This window comes from Phocoena phocoena, chromosome 13 (genome assembly GCF_963924675.1).
Source record: "Phocoena phocoena chromosome 13, mPhoPho1.1, whole genome shotgun sequence".
Classification (NCBI taxonomy): Eukaryota; Metazoa; Chordata; class Mammalia; order Artiodactyla; family Phocoenidae; genus Phocoena; species Phocoena phocoena.
The window spans coordinates 18,046,948-18,073,841 of record NC_089231.1 but is presented as its reverse complement, the minus strand read 5'-3'; the positions used below and the strand labels follow the sequence as shown (position 1 = coordinate 18,073,841).

Genomic DNA, 26,894 nt, shown 5'->3' with positions numbered 1-26,894 from the left:
TTCCATGGTATAGACACAGAATGGAAACTTGGGAAATGAGATCAGAATTTAATTTGAAAGCTGTCTTAGTATTGGGATTGGAGTTTGTAGTATTATTTCTAATAAAGTCATGCAGAATTGAATTGTCATATTTGCAGATAGAATTGTTTGACAGGCATATACAGTAGTAGTACTTTTATATTGTGTCAAAAAGTCAGTGAAAGATAGTAACCTCTTGAAAAGGTACAACTTTATTATATGTTAAGCTACAGTGCTGAAAGAAATCAGTAGATGTGGAAGCAGCATGTGAAGAATAGCAAAATCTGTGTTTTAAAAAAATTAATAGTTGCTGATCATCTGCCATGTGATGGATATTTTACTAGTTGCATTACATATATGATCTCTCTTAACCTTTATGACAGCTTTCTGAAAGGAGGGTGTTATCGTCCATCTTTTACAGATGGGGAAGCTGAGACCTGGAGGGGTAACTTTTTCAAGATTGCATAGAAGAGTCAGGATTTGAATACAGTTCTTCTGACTGTAAGTTCAGTGTTTTTTCAACTATTATTTTGGTTGTTTTTAACTGAAGTATGGTTTTATTTCTGTATAGAACTGAGAAATAGGTGCAATTAGGTGAAATAGAAATACACGAAATTAAGGTAACCAAAAGAGATGGCTTGATTTTTTTATCTCTCAAACCCCTGCTCTTTATGATTTGATTTCTTTGACTTCAAAATGATTCAAAATTAATTTTATAACTACCTCTTGATGAGAAAACCAAGCCTCAGAAATGAGACGATATGCTCAAAGCCTGCATGGTTGGTGGCAAAATGAGGGGTAGAATCTAGAACTTCTGTTATTTGACTCTAAAGCGTTTTCAGTAAAACAGTTTTATTTAATAGCCAATGCTTAAATATAATTTTAAGTCAGATTTGATACAAACATAGATGAAAATTGAATGTTCTTAGTATTCTTCTGTTTTTAGGAGCATCTAGTCGTACAGCATATTTATTTATAACTCTAAAATTTGAAAGGTGGTATTTCCCCTTAATGTATTAGTTACAAAATATGAGTATATTGTACACAATATTTTGGAGAGTTAGTAAGAATTTTCTTCAGAGTTTCTATTACAGTTAATACTATATGGCACTAATCATTTATTCAGTCACTTTTGATTTGGGCCTTTTCCAGAAAAATGTGATTTTTTTTCTTTTTTTTATCCCAGTGAATCCCTAATGTCCTTGGATATAGAGCAGTGAATTTTGAATTCGACCCCCCCTCCCCCCAACCTTGGTTGGACAGAACTTCTTACCTAATTCGTCAAATAAGCAGTTGTAATAGCAGATAAGCTGATGTAGTATGATCCCCTGGAAAAGATATAGTGAAGTTCTGTAACATTATTTCCTAAGGGAGAATTGCTTTTTGGATAATTAATTTTAGGCTATGTTCTTTTATTTTATTTATTTTTTTGCGGTACGCGGGCCTCTCACTGCTGTGGCTTCTCCCATTGCGGAGCACAGGCTCCGGACGCGCAGGCTCAGTGGCCATGGCTCACGGGCCCAGCCGCTCTGCGGCACGTGGGATCCTCCCGGACCGGGGCACGAACCCATGTGCCCTGCATCGGTAGGTGGACTCTCAACCACTGCGCCACCAGGGAAGCCCTAGGCTATGTTCTTTTAAAAGGACATGTCCCTGCTATGAGTTGAATTGTGTTCCCCTAAAATTCGTATGTTGAAGTCTTAACCTCTAGTACCTGAGAATGTGCCCTTATTTGGAGGTCTTTATAAAGGTAATCAAGTTAAATGAGGTCATCGGGGTGGGCCCTAACCCAACATGACTGTGTCCTTATAAAGAAAGGGAGAGATGTGTACATAGGAGAACACCATGTGAGCATGAAGTTGGCCTTCTACCAGCCAAGGAGAGAGGCGTGGATCAGATCTTTCCCTTCACAACCCTCAAAAGGAACTAACTGTGACACCACCTACTTTCAGACTTCTAGCTCAAGAGCTATGAGACAACAAATTCTGTTTTTTAAGCCACTCAGTTTGTGGTCAGGGCAGTTTTTAGGAAACTAATACAATGTATTCCCTTATGAAGATTCTTAATTGCCCTTAATGAGAATTCTTCTCAGATTCTGATTGACTGTCAGTTCCTGATTTTCGTTAGAATGTGGATTTGTTTTAGTTTCTGGAGAAGCTGAGTTAGAGATGGATGTGTTTTCTTGTGTTTTCCAATACCTTTATCATGTTATGGGCGATTATTTTCACTTGTTTTAAGAGCTATGAAATGTATTCTTCTTCCAGGTTTCCTTGAGCTCCTTGTCACTTGAATACCAGAAATTTCTTTCCTGTTGCATCAGAACAGACACATCTCCCTGTCACACACATATTCCTTAGTGCTGAATCTGTGTATTTGCATTCTCTTCAAGCTAGGCGTATGCATCGAATACGAGTGCTCAAATATCGAGAGAAATATTCTTTCCAGATCTCACCATATTGTGTTAGATGCTGTGAGCTTATTTAATTGAGAGAAATCTTTGGTGATATAGCTTAAAAATGAATGCTGTCACCATGGAAGAATGAACTCCTTCCAGATTCTCTTTTTGAGAAAGTCACTGTTGGATACGTTATTCAGCCAGGAACATGCTGTACCAAATTTGTTAAAGTTGGCTCAGTGCTTTGTTTCATTTTCTGATATTAAATAGGAATATGGAAAGAATTGTTAATGTCATAGTAGTCTATGAACCGCTGAACATGATACATAAATGGTTTTATAAATAGGAAGGGAACTTGGAATTTTTCCCAGGTTGTAGCAAACAACTTTTACCTGTAGCAAACAGATGAAGTTTTGGGGGAGGCAAATTGATGAAAGCCATGAATTCTAACAAAAAATAAAAGATGTAATATACATAGACTGCTTTTGGTTAACATCATTCATAATTTTTTACTTGCCTAATTTTCTTTCCAGGGAAAGGGATTTTAGTTTTAGTTTTATTTATTTGTTTAAAGAGTGTAAGTAGTGGATTAAAGAAAAGACTTTTGCTAAAAGCAACCAGCAGTAGGACCATGGGTATTAAACTAGTTTCTTTCATAGAAAGTGGTTACTCCTTTAAGTGTCTCTGAAAATTTCTTAGGACAATCTTAGCGTTCTAAAGAGTCTACATTATACGTATATCTTTTGTTGCCACGTGGAACCCAAGCCTATGAGTGACTCCTCGTGTCTCATAAAGTGTGGCAGAGTCTCTGTCTTATATGGAGCCTTCTCTGATTATGCCAGTTTTCGTGTCTCTTGAACTTCTCTGAACTAGTACTTAAGTCTGTAATCACACAGTTCGTAACACCTAAATCTAGTTGTTTCACTAACTAGCTCTTAATTTTGTCATATGAAGGAATAATTCATTGTATTTGTGCGACAAACAGGGTCCTCTAATGTACACTGCTTAATTGATCGTTCATCTCAGATTTAAACACCTTTACCACAACTAAGTGTTTATTATTCAGAAATGAGTTTAAAGTTCTTTATCCCTCAGGTTTCAGAGTTTAGAATAAAAGACATTCGTGACTTTGAGACATAATAGGTTTGTACTAAATACGGTGAATGAGTTTCTCAGTGGGCAGTATTCTTTTTAATGTTTAGGACACTGTCAAAAACTCTCAGTTTTTCTTGGACATTGCTAACTATCATTGGTTTGGAGACTTAACAAGATTTGGAGACCTCACTTGCCTTGGTAGCAGAGCAGAGTGAGTAAGACCCCGGGTTCTAAGTCAGGCTGCCTGGGTCTTGACTGGGGTTCCATTTCTTCCACTTTCACTTTGCAACTCTTTATGACTCACTGTCTTTACATGTGAAGGAAGAGCGCTAATAGTACTTACCGTGTGATTTGTTGTGAGGATTAATTGAGATTTTAATTAGATTTTATATACTTTTATGTATGTGTCTGTTTTATTTATATATATAATGTTTAGTGGAATTCTTGGCACTTAGGAAGTTCAAGTTGGCTTCATAAGAAAAATGTGTAATATGTTTTAGAAGGAAATATAACATTTGACATTATTCTTATAACATTTCCAGGTTTGAAAGCACAATGGCAGGAAACAGCCTTGTTCTACCCATCGTTCTTTGGGGTCGCAAAGCACCAACCCACTGCATCTCAGCAGTACTCTTAACAGATGATGGGGCCACGGTCGTGACTGGATGCCATGATGGGCAAATATGTCTCTGGGACCTTTCAGTAGACTTGGAAGTGAGTGTTTGAAGTGCCTATTGTACTTTTCACATATAATAAACTACTTAACAAAAAATAACACAGTTCCAGGGCTTCCCTGGTGGCGCAGTGGTTGGGGGTCCGCCTGCCGATGCAGGGGACGCGGGTTCGTGCCCCGGTCCGGGAGGATCCCGCATGCCGCGGAGCGGCTGGGCCCGTGAGCCATGGCCGCTGAGCCTGCGCGTCCGGAGCCTGTGCTCCGCAATGGGAGAGGCCGCGACAGTGAGAGGCCCGCGTACCGCAAAAAAAAAAAAAAAAAAACACAGTTCCAGAATAAGTTGACCTCATAATATATCTTCTGTGAGATATATTTTGACTAAAATTGGTATTCAGAATGATTATTTACATGATTCATCAGAGTTGACTTCTGCTGGCTTTTGGCTTGATTTTCAACTATAATATCTATCCTACCTGGCTTAATATGTTACATTTAACATTTTTCAGAAAATTTCTAACCATATTGAAGGAGGTTTCCAAAAAAGATATTAAAAAACAATTTGGAGCATATTTATACCTTCTAAGGTCAATGTCTTGAAGAGAGCAAAACTTTTTGTAAAACTGTTTGTAAATTTTGTCATATTTATTTTAAAAGTCACTATGTATTTTTTGCCGTCCTTTACTGGTGTGGAATGCTCAGTGTGCTCTGCTTCTGGGCGCTGGCTCTCTGTGGAGAGACTGTCTTTTTCCATATTTTAACGTCCAATCTCTGACAACTCTCCCCAGGAATTTTTCTGTAAGGGGGAACAGAGAAAATGGGGCGGTAGCTGGCATGAAATGTAGAGGCAAGAAAGTTGATTTTTTTAACTAAACATTTTTTTTTAACAGCCTTATTGAGATAAAATTTACACGCCATACAATATACTCTTTAAAGTGTACAATTTAATGTTTCTTTACCCTGTTCACAGAGTTGTGCAGGCATTACCACAGTCAATTTTAGAACATTTTCATCACCTTGGAAGCAAACCTTGTACTTTGTAGCAGTTACGCCCAATATACCCCCATGTCCCCTGGGCAACCACAAATCTATTTCCTGTCTCTATAGATCTGCCTATTCTGGACACTTTATGTAAATAGAATCATTTAGTATGTGATCTTCTGTGATTGGCTTTTTTCACTTAGCATAGTATTTTCAAGGTTCATCCATGTTGTAGCATGTATCAATATTTCATTTCTTTTAGTGGCCAAATGATACTCCATTGTATAGGTGTACTGCATTTTATTTGTCTGTTGATCAGTTGATGGGCATTTAGATTGTTTTTACTTTTGACCATAGTGAATAATGCTGCTTTGAACATTTGTGTGTGAGTTTTTGTGTGGACATATGTTTTCGTTGCTCTTAGGTATTCACCTAGGCATGGAATTGCTAGAACTGAAAAAATGATCCACACCCTTGGATGACATGTCAAGGCTAGGGTTACAGTTTGGAAAGTGACTGGAAATGAGTGTTGTAGAACGTGATATGCCTTCAGGATTGATAGCAAACTAAATAGGAATCAGCAGTGTAGTGATGAGGAGAACAAAATCCCACCACATTTTATTGGAGTTATTACAAGCAATAAGATTTACTTGTAAGATCTTAGAAACCATTCTTTTACTGAATTTTTTGCATGGATTTCACTAGAATGTTATATTTATTTAAATTCAAGTGAGAGGGATTAAAGGGGGAGAGGAGACTGACTAGGAGAGAAATACATCCTTTGAAAGATATTAAGAGAATTGGACTGTTTACCCAGAGGAAAAGAAGGCTGAATAAAAAGTGGCTTGGTTATTGTCTTTTGATTCATATAGAGGGCCTTATTAATGCACTTTATAGCAGTCATTTATGCCTATGAAGGACCAATAAGTCATATAACATACAGAGTGGGGAGGGCACAAAATACCTTCTCTTGAGGTCATGGTGTCTTCCCTTCTTTTGTTAGGAAAGGATTCAGAACTGTAGCTAGAACTTTTGTCTTGCATATCTTGGTCTCCTTTTACCTGTGGGAAAGGGCAGCCTGGCCTAACATGGTGGCACTAAAATATCTGAGAGATATTGCAGAAGCAGTAGTTTAGTGAGTACCTAGACAGATGGTGGTAAGAGTAAAGGAGGGAACCTGTTAATGCAGGTATTGTCTACAGTACAGTGTTTTAATGCTTCGACTACCTATAAAGCTGTAATTGCAGAGAATTAAACTGTAATTGCAAAGAATAGTGTAATACATGGCATTAATGAACGAAGTGAAACATTGTGGTAAGAGCTCAGATGTTGCAGGTGGGTGAAGTTGGCTTCAATCTTGGCTACTGTAGTGTCTAGCTGTGTGACTTTTGGCAATTTTTAACCATTTGATGCCTAAGTCTTGCCATTTTTCAAATAGGATCAACTGCACAAGGTTGTGGTAAGGATTCTATGAAGGAATGTGTATTAAGCAGTTATCACAGTGCTTGTACATAGTAAGGATTTAGTTAATGAAAGTAATTGTAGCATCTCAGGTAGTAGAAAGAAAAAATTGCTAAAGGGGGAAACAAAAGGAGTGCTGATTGTTGGCTGACTATAGAACTAGTAGCCTCAAAGTTCCAGATTGGAACATTGATGTTAGTGTTTACTCTTAAGAACTGACACATCATATCATTTTATTCTAAACATCACACCTTGCCACTGATAACTGTCACTTTTGAACTGTGGTCTTTGATGATGGATGGTTTTTTGAATATGTTGAACAGATTATCTTTGTACTGATTATGTGTGAAATGTTTATTAGTTAATAACTATGACATAAATTTTTATGGGATATGGTGAGATACAGATAAAAGGTATAAATATAACAATATGCCATATTTTTATTTTTCCTCCAGTTATATTAATACTTGCTGTGTGAAGCCTCCAACTTTGTTCTTTCTCAAAATTGCTTTGGCTATTTGGTGTCTTTTATGGTTCCACACAAATTTTATCATGGTTTTTTCTATTTCAGAAAAACACCATTGGAATTTTGATAGGATTGCAGTCACTCTGTAGATTGCTTTGGGTAGTATGGACCTTTTAATAACATGAATTCTTCCAACCCAAGAACGTGGGATATCTTTCCCACGTTATTTATTTCTTCTTCCACTTCTTTCATTAGTGTCTTATAATTTTCAGAATACAGGTGTTTCACCTCCTTGGTTAAATTTATTTCTAAGTAATTTATTCTCTTTTATGCTATTGTAAGTGGGATTGCTTTCTTAATTTCTCTGTCAGATATCTTGTTGTTATAGAAACAACTGATTTTTGTGTGCTTATTTTGTATCATGCAACTTTTCTGAATTTGTTCATTAGTTCTAACAGTCTTTTGGTTGGAGTCTTTAGGATTTTCTACATATAAGATCATGTCACCTACAACAGAGACAATTTTACTTCTTCCTTTTCAATTTGGATGCTTTGTTTGTTTAGTTTTTTGCCCAATTGCTCTGGCTAAGACTTCCAGTATTATGTTGATTAGAAATGTCAAGAGTAGCTATCTTTGTCTTGTTCTTGATCTTAGAGAAAAGGCTGTTAGCTTTTTACTGTTGAATATGATGTTATCTGTGGGCTTGTTGTATATGGCCTTTATTATGTTGGGGTACATTCCCTCTATACCCAATTTGTTGAGAGTTTTTAATCGTGAAAGGATATTGAGTTTTGTCAAATGCTTTTATTGTCTCTATTGAGATGATTATGTGATTTTTATACTTCATTCAATTATTTTTATTCATTTATCTAGATTTTGGTGGGAGTACAGTCAGTTCTAGTTACTGTATTATGACTGAAAATGGGATTTTCTAGCAAAGCCATGTACATTGAAAATAAAACTAACAATTGGTAAATTTGATTTTCTTGGGAGAAATTAAAGAATTGGCCAAGAGCATTTTTTTTTTTTTCCAGTGGAGGAACACAGAGTCTCTGTATAGAAATGGGGTTGGATGTATGAGAAAATTTTGGATGTATGAGAAAACATTCTAGGCCTGTTCTAACCATAAACAATGATTGTATTTTTCTTTTAATTATAATTATGCAAAATAAGGCTAAAGTGATTTTGATTCTTTGCAAAATGGATATCATGAAAGGGGCTTTAAAGATATTAATCATATTCTGTTTTTTTAAACTGGGTATTGAGTATGTGATTATGTATTTTTTTTATGTCTTGTACATGTGTTACAAATATTATTTGTATGTATTAAATGTTTAAGAAAGATATCCTGAAATTACTTAAGGCCTTGAAGTAACCTGAAATGATAGCATGCAGTTTGGTATAGAGCAGATGAATTTGGGGGCTGATTGCTAGACTATTTTAGAATAGTGGGTATTAAGCCGTCCTTTCATAAGGCACTATGGCACTAAATCATTAGGCTGTGAAGGTCAGTCTGGTTCCTGATAGTCAACATTGATATCAGCTTTTGGTAGTGTACCTGTTCTCTATTTTCTGTGTTTGGGGATGTCAGTCTAGAGACTCTAAATGTACTTTCAAATCATGCAAAGTATTATTTAAAAAATAGGTGAGGTTAAATTACTTTGTATACTAATACACATTCTTAACCTGATTTCTCAGTGTATTGGAGCTTAGTGCCAAACACTGCCCTGCTTTAGATCCTGGTTCCATCATTCTCTGCGTGATATTGGGCAAGTCATGTCACCTCTTGGTTTTCCACTTTTGACTTTAGAACTACGTGGTGGGATGATTGTGTGCATTAAATTGGTGGGCGTCAGTGTTTTGCAGCTCTTAGTTTTTGATGTTCTGAGCAGTTCTTCTCCAATCTGTATCTGTATATTGTACTGAATATTTAACAGGATTCCTAAAAATGATTACTTAAAAAATTTGGTACTAATATCAACATATTTGTGTATTTCTAGGTTAATCCTCGAGCACTGTTGTTTGGTCACACAGCTTCAATCACCTGTTTATCTAAAGCTTGTGCTTCTAGTGACAAACAGTATATTGTGAGCGCATCCGAGAGTGGGTATGTATTTTCTTATTCACTTTTCTCCTCCTAAGTCTGTATTGCAAATAGTACCACTGTATTAGTAAGTAGGAATTTTTTTTTTTCCTTTGGGGGTGTCTTTTAAATAAATGCCTCAGTTGTTTCAACATAAAGATATTTGAAATATGGTTTTCAAAATGAATTTTATCTTTATTAATGATTTTTATAATACTTTGTATTTTATTGTAATTTATGATTATGTTTTTGCCTTGCTTTTGAGAAACTCAGAATACCATAAAATTTAAAGAATGATCATTAATCCCCAAGGCATTTTTGCTGAATTGGCCGACAACTCTGAGAGTTTTAAAAAACCTCAGTGATGCTAGGCTAGCATAAATTTGGAAGACGAAGCCACGCAAAAGTTTAAACAGTTATATTGATGTACATTAATGCACTAATATGGCTACGTGTATTCCTAAGGCTCAGAATAGAGCTTGCTTTTAGAGATGTAAGTCATTGAACGGTATTTGTAGGGTCTAGAGTGTGGGGAATTAAAAGAAGAAACTTAGAGTGTTTAGAAAATTGTATATTTACACAATATGTTATTGAAGGGAGTTGGGGAACTGGAAGAGAATTATTTAAGAACTTGTCCCTTCTACTCCTCATAATTTATGAATTTAAAAAGAACCTTGTATAACTGAAAGGCAGCAGCAGGTGAAAATTTAGTACCTTTTGTCCAATTAAAGGATAATTCATATTAGAGTGAATATTCTAAATAGATCGGATGAATTTCCTTTGAAAAATTTATACCATATGAGATATAGGAAAAGACATCTTAAAGAATACCCTAGGGCTTCCCAGGTGGCGCAGTGGTTGAGAGTCTGCCTGCCGATGCAGGGGACACGGGTTCGTGCCCCGGTCCGGGAAGATCCCACATGCCGCCGAGCGGCTGGGCCCGTGAGCCATGGCCGCTGAGCCTGCGCGTCCGGAGCCTGTGCTCCACAATGGGAGAGGCCACAACAGTGACAGGCCCGCGTACCGCAAAAAAAAAAAAAAAAAAAAAAGAATACCCTAATATCAGGATCATTACATTTTATTAATGTTGTCTTCTGTTAAATAAATCTTAAATTTATTTCTTTAAAATACAAGGCATATTGACATTTCTAATTTCAAATGTTGTATCTTTAGTGTGAGATAAAGCTTTTTTCTTTTGGTATGCATGCAATAAAACTTCTGCCATAAATATGGAATTAAAACTGGAATATTATATTTAATTTGCAAAGATTTGGAATTCAGTTGACCTTAAGTTTTGCTTTTTGCAGTGCTGAGTTTTCTAGTAGGTTGATGACCGATGGAAAATTGCAGTGGTTTAAATTAAAAGTTTATTTCTAGTTTTTGCCACTTGCCCTTCATATATCACTTAGGGCTGTGCTCTGCTTCATAATTCTCCTTACTTTGAGGCTGAGGGTGAAGGAACCGCCGCTATCTGGTATAGAGGCAGAGGAGGAGAGTTCTGGAGGGTCTCATATCAGTTCTGGTCAGAACTACTCAGAAGACTCCACCAACTAAAAGGGAGCCAGGAGGTGCAGTCCTCCCAGGTGCCCAGAAAGAATGTGGATCAAGGTGGGGGTGGTTAGGTTGGAGGGGAGTTTAGGACGGTGGGTGGGAGGACCAGAATTTTTGATGAACAGCAATAATGACTATATACTATCAATACTTTTTCAGAAATATGTCAGTTTTAATGGAAGATTAATTTTAAACCACTGTGACAAAGTTGAACAGTGCTTCCAAAACTCAGATTTAAAGTCAGCTGTTATCTTATTTTTATAGAGAGATGTGCCTCTGGGACGTGAATGACGGCAGATGTATTGAATTTACAAAATTAGCTTGCACACACACTGGCATACAGGTTAGTATCAATTTCTGTAACTGGCCAAGTCAGCACAATTTATTATAGGTGTACAATTGAAAAAATGTTTTTAAAACATTGAGTCTATATTTTTATATGAGAAGTGGGTGGGGATGGGTAATAGGACAGGAAGACTAGAATTAGAGTAGTAAAAGTATTTTTCATAAGACAGTGTAGTGGGGGAGGAAAACAAAGACGAGGAGACTAATGTTGAAAGATGTAAGGTAAGCCGTTGTCACTGCTGCTTCTGCTCTCTCTGTCCTGGTTACCCAGGTGAGAGCCCTTTTACTGGTTGGGTAAGTGTTCTAGATCCTAAATAATGGAATTCTCTCTTGCTGAAGCCTTGGTGATTCCACTCATGATTGACACAGTCCATTTTGGGGATGATACCCTTTTCCTTGCTTGTGCAGTTGGCTCTTGAGTTCGTGTTTTGACTTCACAACTCTGCAAAAGAAAGGACCATTTCATATGCCTGGCTGACACAGGAATTTGCACAGGAATTTATAGCTTCTCACTTACATTCCTGGTATTCTTCCTTATTCTTTCATAACTGTCAAATTCTTTGTGCTTCAAATTACTCATCATTTACTGTGTTGAGTGTTGGGAAATTACAATGTATATAGAAAAATGTGATTTATGTTCTCAATCGGGAAGAAGAGGGAAAAGAAGAGAACTCACATTTATAGCAAATATTATATAGGTGTTCTTGTATGGTTTCTCATTTAGGCCTCCCCACATCCTTACCAATTAGTAGGAGTATATCCTTTTATGTATAAGGAAGCTGATAGCCGGAGTGATTAAATGACTTGCCCCAGTCTCACAGTGAGTCATTCCTGGCACTAGGATCCCAAATCAGCTTTATCTGACTCTAGGGACTGTGTTCTTTCTGTTATATCATACTGCCTCCCTTAAAACAAGTAAAATCATTTGTTGAGAAAGAAGACCTTCTGTGCTAACACAAGTTAGATAAGCAAAGGAAAATTTTCACAGATGGTTAGTGTGATATAAATCTTTAGTGACTACTTATTACCCTGGGCAAAGTCCTTTTAAAAATTGCTTCTTCAATGCTGTTACGGCATATACTTTTTATTTAAAGGGCCTGTAGTATTTATTTTTTATCATATGAAGAATCATCAAGATTTATAAAGAGAAAAGGGATGATAAAATCATTTAGATTCATTGACTTTATAAATAATTTAATTGGAAAATTATATATAAGTATCAAACTCATTGGATATAAATATTTTAACTGTTGTATAATTTTATGATTTAAAAAACTTTTGGGTTTATGTTTTAGGAAAAATTATCTTTATTCAATATATTTTCAGTGCCTGCTATTTATCAGATCCTGTATTAGGTCTTCTGTATTTAGATTGGCAACCATCTCTAAGTAGAAGATGCTTTCTGGCATTTACTAATGTGTGTGACAGGTGTTTCCTGGGTGATCCTCACCCTCTCAGGTTCAGAAGCAGGTTTTAAAAAAATTTTGTTTATTTCTTTCTTTCTTTTTGGCTGCGTTGGGTCTTCATTGCTGCGCGCGGGTTTTCTCTAGTTGCGGCGAGCGGGGGCTACTCTTCGTTCCAGTGCGCGGGCTTCTCATGGCAGTGGCTTCTCTTGTTGCAGAGCACAGGCTCTAGGCACGTGGGCTCAGTAGTGGCACGTGGGCTCAGTAGCTGTGGCTCGTGGACTCTAGAGCGCAGGCTCAGTAGTTGTGGCGCACGGGCTTAGTTGCTCCGTGGCATGTGGTATATTCCTGGACCAGGGCTTGAACCTGTGTCCCCTGCATTGGCAGGCAGATTCTTAACCACTGTGCCACCAGGAAGTCCCCAGGTTGTTCTTATATGTAGAAATGATGAACCTTGATGGCATTGGCACTCACTGAAACCATAAGGAAGTGCCAACTTATTAAATTTTTCACATGGGGGCATCACTTTTTAATATTTGGAAAACCTGTTTCTCCATTAGGGACACCTTTCTTGCCCATATCAAAATGTCTTGGAAGCTAAATCAGCGTTCGGAAGATGGTTTGAGAATATAACTTTCAAGCAAAAGTGAGAGGCATTTAGTCAGGGCATATCTAATAAAATATCCCTGCCTCAGGACAGAGCTCTTCTCTAGTGACTGCAGTGCACATGACTTTCCTGGCTGGTGCTGAGTGAGCACTGACAAAGTTTGCTTACGTGCACCCATCCTTTCTCCTTCACACATCCTCCCCTTCTGTGGGTCAAGGCTACCTATGGTCACATTATTATATGCATGCGAGAGCCTGGCAGTCCCTGGGAGCCCAGATCGTGTGTTATTGGATCAACCTGAGATCTAGAGGTCCCCCCTATGATAGTCTACATTTTATTAGACCCCTCTCTGAGGTTTAGTGGTGCTACCTTGCACTTAGTTAATGTGCTCCGTGCTCAGTGCCTCATGTTTAAGAAGTTGTGCTCCTTGTGCAGGGGACTTCATAGTTGAGAAAAGATCGTCTTCCTTCACATGCAACGTTGAGCTCTGAGCAGTGGGTGGATGAGTGTGGGAGCAGACTGGACCTGGGTTTCTTACTTATCTCCCCAGTTGTTGGAGTGGTTACAGCATGCCCTTGTGCAGTGTCTAGCTTGCCTTCATGTGATTTATGTAAGGTCCAATCCCTTGAAAAGTTGTAGTCTGCCTTCTAAAAATCCTCTAGGAGAATCATTCCACTAAGAGAGTCACTTTTTTTTTTTTTTTTTTTTGAGGCTAAGGGAATTCAGAACCTTTGATAAGTTGTTGGTCTTAGAGTCATTCTTTCTCTGCTCTTTGCTTGATGGAAACTCATCTTATCCTTTTGAGCTATTCTTGGCATGAGTAACACCATTGTACTGGTTCTTCCTCTATTTTTCTTTCATAAAGTATAAATGTGCACTATGAGAATGGTTTATAACGGTTGTTTCACACTCTAATCTAAAATAACACACTTAGATTACTCAGAATTTACTTGCTTCTAAATTTTATTTGGTCATAACTAGTAATTATAAACCTATACTCACTGATTCTCATTCATCTCGAACTCATATTATTTTTGTGACCCACATAGCTACACTTTTGCTTTGATTTGTGAAGCTGATTTTATTCAGGTGTTTTATTAATTCATTCAACAAGTCTGTTTTAGATGCTACAGGAGGACAAAAAAGAATTATCATGAATTCTGCTCCAAAATAGTTCAAAAAGGAAGATAAGATATTGGAAGAAAATAATTTTGTTAGATATTTAGAAATATTAATGTAACTTGATGTCTGCACATGTGTAGACATGTGTATATGTAGACGCATGTAATATATACCATATAGTACATGTCCTGGAAATATTACTGGAGAATTGAGCATCATAATAAGCTTGGTGAATCCATGTGAATCAAGTGTCTCAAGTAAAGAACATTTAAAAATCTTCTTCCTTTTAGTTCTACCAGTTCTCTGTTGGAAATCAGAGAGAAGGAAGGCTTCTGTGCCATGGCCATTATCCTGAAATCCTCGTGGTGGATGCCACCAGCCTTGAGGTGTTGTACTCCTTAGTATCAAAGATCTCTCCAGATTGGATTAGCTCCATGAGTATTATTCGATCCCATCGAACACAAGGTAAGTGTGCCCTTTAGGAATTTCTACACTATGACTTAATGGTTAGTTTACTGTAGAGTTGTATGATGTGTCACATGTTAATATACTTTGTTATATTATATTCTTAGGTTTAAGAAATAACTTCTCATGAATTTATGGTCTGTCTCTACTTTCATAAAGGAGTCTTTGATTGAATTAAGATTTAAAGTGTTACTTATCTCCATTCCATGGAATAGATCACTAGTTTATGGCTATCTTAGAGTGTGTCAGTGATTTTCTGAAGTGGAAGAAGAATGTCTTAACCCCTTGGAGGTATGGGTGGGAGGAACTGTAGTTTATCTGTGGCATTTCTTGGGCCCGGTTTTGTCACTTGCTGAAGAGGCATAGGAAGTGTTTCCATTTTTTGTGGAGATGATGAAAATGGAGGGATTACACACAATTAATTTAATGAAAGGTCCTGGTAAGTGCTTGGTGTGTAGTTGATGCTCAAACAAATACAAGTATGTTTTCTTCATTTCCGCTGAAACCTTTCAGTAACAATTGTGAGAACGAAAGTAAAATTGTTCAGGACAAGAACAGTAATTAATACTGAACATGTATATTCCTATATGTCTCTTTGGGAGCATTTTTTTCCCTCCCAAATGCCTCATAGTTGTGTGCTCTTCTGTAAAGGCTGACCTGTAATCAGCACCACTGCCACCGCCGTTAGACTTCATTTACTGAGTGTTCACAGTATCGGGCGCATGCTGAGCGTTTACATGTGGTAACAGTTCTCACAGCACCCAGGGGGATAGGTACAGTTGTCTTAGGATGTGTGGATGCGGAGATGGGGTGAAGTGTAGCTTGGTGGAGTCTTTACTTAAGATCACAGAGCAAGTCTGTGGCTTACTGGTGCCCAGATGGACCCCAGAGCAGTTAACTTTACCACCGTGTTACACCACCTCCATTGGTGAACTGCCTTCAGTTTCGTGGGAGATTTCCTTTATTATCTCTTATGGTTGGAAATCAGCACATAGCTTTTTATTCAACAGCCATTCAGCAGATATTTATTGAGTGCCTACTGTCTTCTAGGTACAAAGGATTGAACTACTGAAGGGACTCAAATTCTAGGTAAGGGAGGATGATATATAAACAAATGGCAGTTCAGGGTGTGAAATGTGATGAGATAGAGAAATAGCACAGAGGCTGGAATTAGTGAAGGCAGTGAAGGGGCTTTGAGGGCAAGTAGGAAGGCTGCCCAGATTAGATGAAGTCTCTAAAAATAGTTTGTACATAGGTACAAAAAGCATTACCTAGGTGTGTGTGGGAAATATCCACATGTGAAATATACATGTACACACTGGTCTGAATAGGATAGAATGTAACTTTAATGGAAAATTTTGTGCTGTGCATGCATTTCTAAGTGTTGTCAGTTTATAATGTTGCTAACATACACAATTTTTAATCTGCTTTACCCTATTCTAGTGTGTAAATATTTGAGAATTTTAGATATATTGGTATGTTGCACTTTTACAGTAATTGACAGACTTGTGAGTAGTTGTTCTAGCTTCTTTGTACAGAGGTTGTGGAATTGTAATCAGTGCATTTCAGTGCTTTACCTTGCCTATGGAGCCAGGCAGTACAAGTAAAGTTTGTACTGAAATGTAGCAAACCCTGTTTTTTAAATAACAGTAACAACTTATTTTTATTGATGTGTTGAGGGCTATACCTGTGGTGTGTCTTAATTCTCATAACAGACCATTAACGTAGGTACTGTCGTTACTTTATTCATTTACATTTGCTTACAGATAAGCAAATTGAATTTAGGATAGGTTAGTTAAGTTATGCACAGTTCATTGGCTAATTAGTGAAGAAAATGTGATTTTAACGCATACTCCCTTACTCTGGAGCCTGCATTAGACTGCTATCTAATGCCCCTCCTCTTGGAGTTCACGAATGTGCTGTGACTGCTCCCTCACCCGAAGCTGATGAATTTGGGTTTATGTCATGTCTTTCTCTTGATCATGGCCTGTGGAGGGTGTGGTGTGCAATAAAATGGCGGCAAGGGAGGTGGGGAAAGGGGAAATGTGTGCCCTGAAGAAAGAAGGTGACTGAGCTCCCCCATGATGAATAAATAAAAGTGAACTTTGAAGAATAAAAGTTGTGTGTTTTATTTTTAGTTTTTTAAATTCTTAAAATTTTTTTAAAAAGTAATTTTTTAGCCTAGTAATCAAGAACACTTGAAATTTTTAAAACTTGTAAGTTAGAAATAAATGAAGCAGCTAAAAAAAACTTTTCCTTGAACTCCAAATTTTTGATCATCTTCATTAACCTGTTTTGAAATCAGTTCTCCATTATTTCATAAAATATAGAATTAGGTTTTCATGCTAATTGTAAAACATGCTATTATTTAATTTCATTAAAACAAACCACACAAGGGAATCCCCAAAAGATTAACAGCTGATCTTTCAGCAGAAACTCTGCAAGCCAGAAGGGAGTGGCAGGACATATTTAAAGTGATGAAGGAGAAGAAACTACAACCAGGATTACTCTACCCAGCAAGGATCTCATTCAGATTTGACAGAGAAATTAAAACCTTTACAGACAAGCAAAAGCTAAGAGAATTCAGCCCCACCAAACCAGCTTTACAACAAATGCTAAAGGAACTTCTCTAGGCAGGAAATACAAGAGAAGGAAAAGACCTACAATAATAAACCCAAAACAATCAAGAAAATGGTAATAGGAACATACATATCGATAATTACCTTAAATGTAAATGGATTAAATGCTCCCTCCAAAAGACATAGATTGGCTGAATGGATACAAAAACAAGACCCATATATATGCTGTCTACAAGGGATCCACTTCAAACCTAGGGACACATACAGACTGAAAGTGAGAGGATGGAAAAAGATACTCCATGCAAATGGAAATCAAAAGAAACCTGGAGTAGCAATTCCTGTATCAGACAAAATAGACTTTAAAACAAAGACTATTACAAGAGACAAAGAAGGACACTACATAATGATCAAGGGATCCATCCAAGAAGAAGATGTAGCAATTGTAAATATTTATGCACCCACCATAGGAGCACCTCAATACATAAGGCAAACACTAAGGGCCATAAAAGGGGAAATCAACAGTAACACAATCATAGTAGGGGACTTTAACACCCCACTTTCACCAATGGACAGATCATCCAAAATGAAAATAAATAAGGAACCACAAGCTTTAAATGATACATTAAACAAGATGGACTTAATTAATATTTATAGGACATTCCATCCAAAAACAACAAAATACACATTCTTCTCAAGTGATCGTGGAACATTCTCCAGGATAGATTATATCTTGGGTCACAGATCAAGCCTTGGTAAATTTAAGAAAATTGAAATCGTATCAAGTATCTTTCCTGACTACAACACTTTGAGACTAGATATTAATTACAGGAAAAACCCTGTAAGAAATACAAACACATGGAGGCTAAACAACACACTACTTAATAACGAAGTGATCACTGAAGGAATCAAAGAGGAAATCAAAAAATACCTAGAAACAAATGACAATGAAAGCACAACAACCTATGGGATGCAGCAAAAGCAGTTCTAAGAGGGAAGTTTATAGCAATACAATCCTACCTTAAGAAACAAGAAATATCTCAAATAAACAATCTAACCTTACACCTAAAGCAATTAGAGAAAGAAGGAAAAAAAAAAAACCCCAAAGTTAGCAGAAGGAAAGAAATCGTAAAGATGAGATCAGAGATAAATGAAAAAGAAATGAAGGAAATGGTAGCAAAGATCAATAAAACTAAAAGCTGGTTCTTTGAGAAGATAAACAAAATTTGTAAACCATTAGCCAGACTTATCAAGAAAAAAATAGAGAAGACTCAAATCAATAGAATTAGAAATGAAAAAGGAGAAGTAACAACTGACACTGCAGAAATACAAAGGATCATGACAGATCACTATAAGCAACTATGTGCCAATAAAATGGACAACTTGGAACAAATGGACAAATTCTTAGAAATGCAAAACCTTCCGAGACTGAACCAGGGAGAAATAGAAAATATGAGTAGACCAGTCACAAGCACTGAAATTGAAAGTGTGATTAAAAATCTTCCAACAAACAAAAGCCCAGGACCAGATGGCTTCACAGGCGAATTCTATCAAACATTTAGAGAAGAGCTAACACCTATCCTTCTCAAACTCTTCCAAAATATAGCAGGGGGAGGAACACTCCCAAACTCATTCTACGAGGCCACCATCACTCTGATACCAAAACCAGACAAAGATGTCACAAAGAAAGAAAACTACTGGCCAATATCACTGATGAACATAGATGCAAAAATCCTCAACAAAATACTAGCAAACAGACTCCAACAGCACATTAAAAGGATCACACACTATGATTAAGTGGGGTTTATCCCAGGAATGCAAGGCTTCTTCAATATATGCAAATCAGTCAACGTGATACACCGTTTTAACAAATTGAAGGAGAAAAACCATATGATCATCTCAATAGATGCAGAGACAGCTTTCGACAAAATTCAACACCGATTTATGATAAAAACCCTGCAGAAAGTAGGCATAGAGGGAACTTTCCTCAACACAATAAAGGCCATATATGACAAACCCACAGCCAACATCGTCCTCAATGGTGAAAAACTGAAAGCATTTCCACTAAGATCAGGAACAAGACAAGGTTGCCCACTCTCACCACTCTTATTCAACATAGTTTTGGAGGTTTTAGCCACAGCACTCAGAGAAGAAAAAGAAATAAAAGGAATCCAAATCGGAAAAGAATAAGTAAAGCTGCCACTGTTTGCAGATGACATGATACTCTACATAGAGAATCCTAAAGATGCTACCAGAAAACTACTAGAGCTAATCAATGAATTTGGTAAAGTAGCAGGATACAAAATTGATGCACAGAATTCTCTGGCATTCCTATATACTAATGATGAAGAATCTGAAAGTGAAATTAAGAAAACACTCTCATTTACCATTGCAACAAAAAGAATAAAATATCTATGAATAAACCTACCTAAGGAGACAAAAGACCTGTATGCAGAAAATTATAAGACACTGATGCAAGAAATTAAAGATGATACAAACAGATGGAGAGATATACCATGTTCTTAGATTGGAGAAATCAACATTGTGAAAATGAGTCTACTACTCAAAGCAATCTACAAATTCAATGCAATTCCTATCAAACTACCACTGGCATTTTTCACAGAACTACAAGAAAAAATTTCTCAATTTGTATGGAAACACAAAAGACCCCGAACAGCCAAAGCAATCTTGAGAGAGAAAAACGGAGCTGGAGGAATCAGGCTCCCTGACTTTCGACTATACTACAAAGATACAGTAATCAAGACAGTATGGTACTGGCACAGAAATAGATGTATAGATCAATGGAACAGGATAGAAAGCCCAGAGATAAACCCATGCACACATGGTCACCTTACCTTTGATTAAGGAGGCAAGAATATACAGTGGAGAAAAGACAGCCTCTTCAATAAGTGGTTCAGGGAAAACTCGAAAGCTGCATGTAAAAGAATGAAATTAGAACACTGCCTAACACCATACACAAAAATAAACTCCAAATGGATTAAAGACCTAAATGTAAGGCCAGACACCATCAAACTCTTAGAGGAAGACATAGGGAGAACACTCTATGACGTAAATCACAGCAAGATCCTTTTTGACCCACCTCCTAGAGAAATGGAAATAAAAACAAAAATAAACAAATGGGATCTAATGAAACTTAAAAGCTTTTGCACAGCAAAGGAAACCATAAACAAGACGAAAAGACAACCCTCAGAATGGGAGAAAATATTTGCAAATGAAGCAACGGACAAAGGATTAATCTCCAAAATTTACAAGCAACTCATGCAGCTCAATATCAAAAAAACAAACAACCCAATCCAAAAATGGGCAGAAGACCTAAATAGGCATTTCTCCAAAGAAGATACACAGATTGCCAACAAACACATGAAAGAATGCTCAACATCACTAATCATTAGAGAAATGCAAATCAAAACTACAATGAGTTATCATCTCACACCGCTCAGAATGGCCATCATCAAAAAATCTGCAAACAATAAATGCTGGAGAGGGTGGAGAAAAGGGAACCCTCTTGTACTGTTGGTGGGAATGTAAATTGATAGAGCCACTATGGAGAACAGTATGGAGGCTCCTTAAAAAACTAAAAATAGAACTACCATATGACCCAACAATCCCACTACTGGGCATATACCCTGAGAAAACTAGGGGGAAGCAGCTGCATAGCACAGGGAGATCAGCTCGGTGCTTTGTGACCACCTAGAGGGGTGGAGTGGGATAGGGAGGGTGATGGAAGAAAACAAAACAACAAAAAAAGCAAACCATGGTCCATGTCACTGTTGTAACCATATTATTGTTTAAAAAGAAAGCATGTTGTGCTTGTAACTGCCTTCTTTTTCCTTCTTGGTGTAGAGGACACTGTGGTGGCGCTCTCAGTGACGGGCATCTTGAAGGTGTGGATTGTTACCTCGGAAATAAGTGGCCTGCAGGTGAGACAAATGAGGCTGGAAGTCAGTTCTCTGTTTCTGTTCTTATGGAGTCTTACATTTTAGGCCCCTTCTCTTTTTTACTTAAAGAGGAAGGAAAAAGCTATTCTTTTCAATAGTCTTATTGACATAGTATAGAAGAGTCCCCTAGTATGCTCTCTCTGTACGTGAATTATTTTTTTTCCCTTTTGAGGGTAGATATCTGCCTTATCAAGGATGCAAAGCAGAGAAACATGCTGTGCAGGATCTGAAGTAGAGAAACACAGAAGAGGATTTTCCTCAACTGCTTCTGTTTAAATTTGAAGTTAAAAGGTAGTTTGCTTGAGGGGAAAAAAAAAAAGCGAACCACCACAAAGAAGATATAAAGCAGGTTTTAGTCCTCTGAGTTCTTTGGACTTGAATTCCTTGTTACTTTTTAGCAATAAGAAAGGCAGATCAATGTTCTGGCAATATAGATAATAATATCTTCAGTTAGGGAATTTTTAGACATTGAATCTGGGAGAAAGTGCAGGAATTGATGAGGTTTTTTTTAACCTACAAGCACATGTAACTATAAAAATTAGGATTGACTCAAATTTTTATCATCTGTCATTGCCAGTGATGACACTCTGACTCACAGTAGTATTTTAATCTTAAGTAGCTTTGTAGCAAAGATGTTGTACCCAGAGGATTTTAGAGTATATCTTTGCTGCTTTTTACTACCTTGGTTCTCATGTGAGGGGCTAAATTAATGAACATATCAAGAGATGCCTTTATTTCATTTTGTTTTCTTTATCATTGTGTGATAATTTTAACTGACGACCCAGCCAGTCCTAAAGGTTTACAGATCTTTCTCTTTTCAGGATACTGAGCCAATATTTGAAGAGGAGTCCAAACCAATTTATTGTCAGAATTGCCAAAGCATCTCTTTTTGTGCATTCACACAGAGGTCGCTTCTGGTTGTGTGCTCCAAGTATTGGAGGGTAAGATAAACTACATAAGTAAGAAATTGTAATTTTGCCCGTCGTGATATTGGTTTATCAGACTTCCGAAGAAGATTGTAAGGCGGAGCTTGGTGTTAGAATATTTGAAACATTAGGTCTGATTTTGATATCATATTTTGAGGTATGGAATTTGGCTGTATATAGTTACCTTTTTTGTTTTGGTTCATAGAATGATTCAGTTAATGGTTGTTAGTTCTGTTGATCTTAATTTCTGCCTTTTGCTACCATATTTTTCATCATCTTGTCAGTACAGCATGGGCAATGGTGGTGAGTTTTCTGCAAGTTGGCTGTATCTTTGTAGGTTGTTATTATCCCAATTGCCATTCTTTTCTGACATTTTGGAGTTGGCAAGGTCTTCTGTCATTAAAGAGCTAATGATGGAAGGTATATATTACTTTCACATTGCCAGACTTTAATATTTCCATAATAGAAAAAGAGCCATCAAGTTTTGATCACTTGCTCTGCTCTGTGCCTAGCATACTTTTCAAAGCTTTCCATGTATTATTTGGAAATAACTCTCCAAGGGGTGGTATATTAGTTATCTAATCCTGCGTAACAAATTACTTCAAAAGTTAGTCACTTAAAACAACAAATTTGAATCATCTGTTTTTGGTCAGGAATTTGGGTTTCTGTGGGTCAGGAATCTGGGCATGGCTTGGCTGGGTACCTCTGGCCCAGGGTCTCTCGCAGACTGTGATGAAGGTTTTGACCGGGATGACTACCTCATCCCACGGCTCACCTAGGAGAGGGTCTGCTTCCAAACCTACCTGGTGGTTGACAGGCCTCAGGTCCTATCAACTGTTGGCTGGAGACCTTAGTTCTTTGCCGTGTGGGCCTCTCCATTAGGACAGCTCACAACACAGGAGCTGCCCTTCCTCAGAATAAGTGAGTCAGAGGGACTTCCTTGGCGGTCCTGTGGTTAAGACTTCATGCTCCCCGTTCAGGGGGCACAGGTTCAATCCGTGGCCGGGGAACTAAGATGCCACACATGCTGCACAACGTGGCAAAAAAAAAAAAAAAAAAAAGTGAGCAAGAGAAGGTGTAGCCAAGACCCACCTAATCTTAGAGCTGAGATCCCATTACCTCTGCCACATTCAGTTCTCTAGAAACCGTCACAAAATGCCGCCTGTACTCAAGGGAGAGGATTACGTGAGGATCCTAATACTACCAGGAGTCAGGGATCGGTGGGGCCATTTTAAAGAGGCCGCCTGCCACGGCAGGGATTGTGGCTTCGCCCATTTCACAGATGAGGCAACTGAGGCGTAGGGGGGATAAATAACTTGGCTAAGGTTATACAAGTGGTGGTGGTTGTACAAGTGACTAAGGTTATACAACTTAGGCAGCCTGACTGCAGCAGCCGCTCTCATTACTACTGCGCTAACCTGTCTCAGAGTGGACAGCCTTACCATATGACTGTTGTTTGGGAATAAGATTAGAGAAGAAAAGCTAGCAGCTGCTTAGTTGTAGTAGGCCATATGGGATCCTTCCTTTGTCTTAAAACTTAAAACACATCCAAATAGAAGTAAAACAAAGTGCAAGAAGATACAGTGAAAAATATACACCCTTTTCCCCCAGGGCACTTTCCTTCCCCTCCCCAGAGGCAGTAGCTAATACCAGTTTCTTGTGTGCCCATTATCAGCATTTTATAATCATGTGAGATCAACCTTCTCTTAAGTGCACACACAAGAGTGAAAAGACTAGATCAATGGTACAGGATAGAATGCCCAGAGATAAACCCACGCACATCTGGGCACCTAATTTATGACAAAGGAGGCAAGAACATACAATGGAGAAAAGACAGTGCTTCAGTAAGTGGTGCTAGGAAAACTGGACAACTACATGTAAAAGAATGAAATTAGAACACTACCTAACACCATACACAAAAATAAACTCCAGATGGATTAAAGACTTAAATGTAAGACCAGATACTATAAAACTCTTAGAGGAAAACATAGGAAAAACACTCTGACATAAACCACAGCAAAATCTTTTTTGACCCACCTGCTAGAGTAACAGAAATAAAAACAAATATTAAAAATTGGGACTTAATTAAACTTAAAAGCTTTTGCACAGCAAAAGAAACCATTAACAAGACAAAGAGACAGCCCTTAGAATGGGAGAAAATATTTGCAAATGAAACAACAAAGGATTAATCTCCATAATATACAAACAGCTCATGGAGCTCAATATCAAAAAAACAAACAATCCAGTTAAAAAATGGGCAGAAGACCTGAATAGACATTTCACAAGGAAGGCATACAGATGGCCAAGAGGCACATGAAAAGATGCTCAACATCACTAATTATTAGAGAAATGCAAATCAAAACTACAATGAGGTATCACCTCACACTGATCAGAATGGCCATTATCAAAAAAGCTAGAAACAATAAATGTTGGAAAGGGTGTATTGAAAACGGAACCCTCCTACACTGTTGGTGGGAATATAAATTGATACAACCACTGTGGAAAATAGTATGACCAGCAATCCCACTGCTGGGCATATACCCTGGGAGAACCATAATTCAAAAAGAGTCATGTACCACAATGTTCATTGCAGCTCTATTTACAATAGCCAGGAGATGGAAGCAACTTAAGTGTCCATCATCAGATGAATGGATAAAGAAGATGTGGCACATATATACAATGGAATATTACTCAGCCATAAAAAGAAATGAAATTGAGTTATTTGTAGTGAGGTGGATGGACCTAGAGTCTGTCATACAGAGTGAAGTAAGTCAGAAAGACTTACTAATGCATATATATGGAATCTAAAAAAAAAAAAAAGTGGTACTGATGAACCTAGTTGCAGGGCAGGAATAAAGAGGTAGACATAGAGAATGGACTTGATGACATGGGGTGGGAGGGTGAAGCTGGGGCGAAGTGAAAATAGCATTGACGTATATACACTACGGAATGTAAAATAGTTGGCTGGTGGGAAGCAGCAGCATAGCACAGGGAGGGAGGCTTACGAGAGAGGGGATATGGGGACATGTGTATGTATATGGCTGATTTGCTTTGTTGTGCAACAGAAGCTAACATGGTATTGTGAAGCAATTATACTCCAGTAAAGATGTATTAAAAAAAAAAAGACAACCAGAGAGTGAGAGAAGATAGCTATGGTGTACACTATGATGAGGGACTCATCTATTATTGATAAAAAACAACTTCTACAGGTCAAGAAGAAAAGCACCGACAACCCAATAGGAAAACGAACAAAAACATTTCACAAGAGAGGAAAGCCAGGTGACCAGTAAATGTGTAGAAAGGTGTTCAGTTTCATTAATCGTCAGGGAAACGCATACGAAAACAACATGTAGATGGTATTGCAACCCACCAACATGACTTTCTCAGTTACTGCCAAAAAGAGGTTTCCAGTTTTTATATGGTTAAATTGTCTTATTTTGTTTTATGGTTTTGAAAACGATTGCGAATCTCTTATTCCTCGTAGGTATTTGATGCTGGGGACTACTCCCTGTTGTGCTCAGGTCCGAGTGAAAATGGACAGACGTGGACTGGAGGTGACTTTGTCTCGGCAGATAAAGTCATCATTTGGACTGAAAATGGGCAAAGTTATATTTACAAACTACCTGCCAGGTATTCAATAAATAATGTTAGGACTTTAATTGAAAGCAAAAGTTTCTGAATTTGGGGTATAACCTGAAAGTATGAAAATGTAGAAAGTATAAATATTTAATTTAGGTAAAAAACTTGAGAACTTAAGTTAGATTTGTAATTGAGGTTTAATTTCTAAGCACAAAAATTAGGTGGAGTTTTTATTTGAAGTAGAGTATGTTAGTAACATTAATTATTTAATTTTTTCATGCCGATATTAAATTAACTATGATTAAAATATCCATATTTTGTCCGTTGTCAAAAAAAGTCATCATATGGTATGATAAAATATTTAATGTCAGTATTTTTACTGAATGTTGTAGTTTTCTCATTTTCAGTTGCCTTCCAGCTAGTGATTCATTCCGCAGTGATGTGGGGAAAGCAGTTGAAAATTTAGTTCCTCCGGTACAACATAGCCTCTTGGATCGAACAGATAAAGAGGTAAAATTCTTCAGGTATCATTTATAATTGGTAGTTATGTTGAAAAATTTTTACAACTATATTTATTGGTGTCTTTGGTAGCTAAGCATTTGAAAGATTCAGTACAATTCAAGGCTGTGTGTTAGATACTCTAAAACATTTTGACATGGTCAGTTATTATAAGCACAGTTTTCAGATTTGCTTATAATATGCCTATAATGTAGCAGTCACTTTTCTCCAGGAATAAAAATGGTCTTATACTGATTACAAAGTGGCAATGACTTTTTGATAAAATTCATATTGATGGCATAAATTGATTTTATACTCATGCAGTTATAAACATAGTGAGAGATGTAATTTTAGAAGCACAAAGACAATTATGTAATAATGCTGACTGATTATTATTTGAACAAGGTATTGCAGTATCTCCCCAAAACCATGTAGTGATTTAAATCATTAGGCATTAAAAATAAAGAAAAAAGACATTTTTTTCCCTATAAAAATCAAATTTATTATGACTTCTAAGAACCTACTTAATATCAGTTTAAAGTTGAAATGCCCTTAGTACTGGGTTCTCAACTCTCTATTCTTTGAGCATTAAGAAAGAAGCTTTGGTTTTGGAAATAAAGTTTCCTTTACTCAAGTTCTAGGTTTCCACAGCTTTTTCATTCTGAACATTTTGTTCCATCTTTATGTGGAGAGA

General features: G+C 37.2%; 1 protein-coding gene across 2 annotated transcripts in view; it reads left to right on the top strand.

Moving 5' to 3' along the window:
* The first annotated feature begins 4,056 nt into the window (after window positions 1–4,056).
* The window catches only part of WDR7 (WD repeat domain 7), a 351,427-nt gene continuing 328,589 nt past the window's right edge, over window positions 4,057–26,894 (top strand). Inside the window, exons 1-8 of one of the 2 annotated variants that reach the window (XM_065889408.1) lie at window positions 4,057–4,222; window positions 9,087–9,193; window positions 10,985–11,063; window positions 14,488–14,662; window positions 21,103–21,179; window positions 22,019–22,138; window positions 25,608–25,753; window positions 26,110–26,212. In XM_065889408.1, the coding sequence (XP_065745480.1) occupies window positions 4,064–4,222; window positions 9,087–9,193; window positions 10,985–11,063; window positions 14,488–14,662; window positions 21,103–21,179; window positions 22,019–22,138; window positions 25,608–25,753; window positions 26,110–26,212 (966 nt within the window). In that variant the 5' untranslated portion in view covers window positions 4,057–4,063. The remainder of the gene's footprint in view (window positions 4,223–9,086; window positions 9,194–10,984; window positions 11,064–14,487; window positions 14,663–21,102; window positions 21,180–22,018; window positions 22,139–25,607; window positions 25,754–26,109; window positions 26,213–26,894) is intronic. The other variant, XM_065889409.1, reaches the window with a different exon arrangement.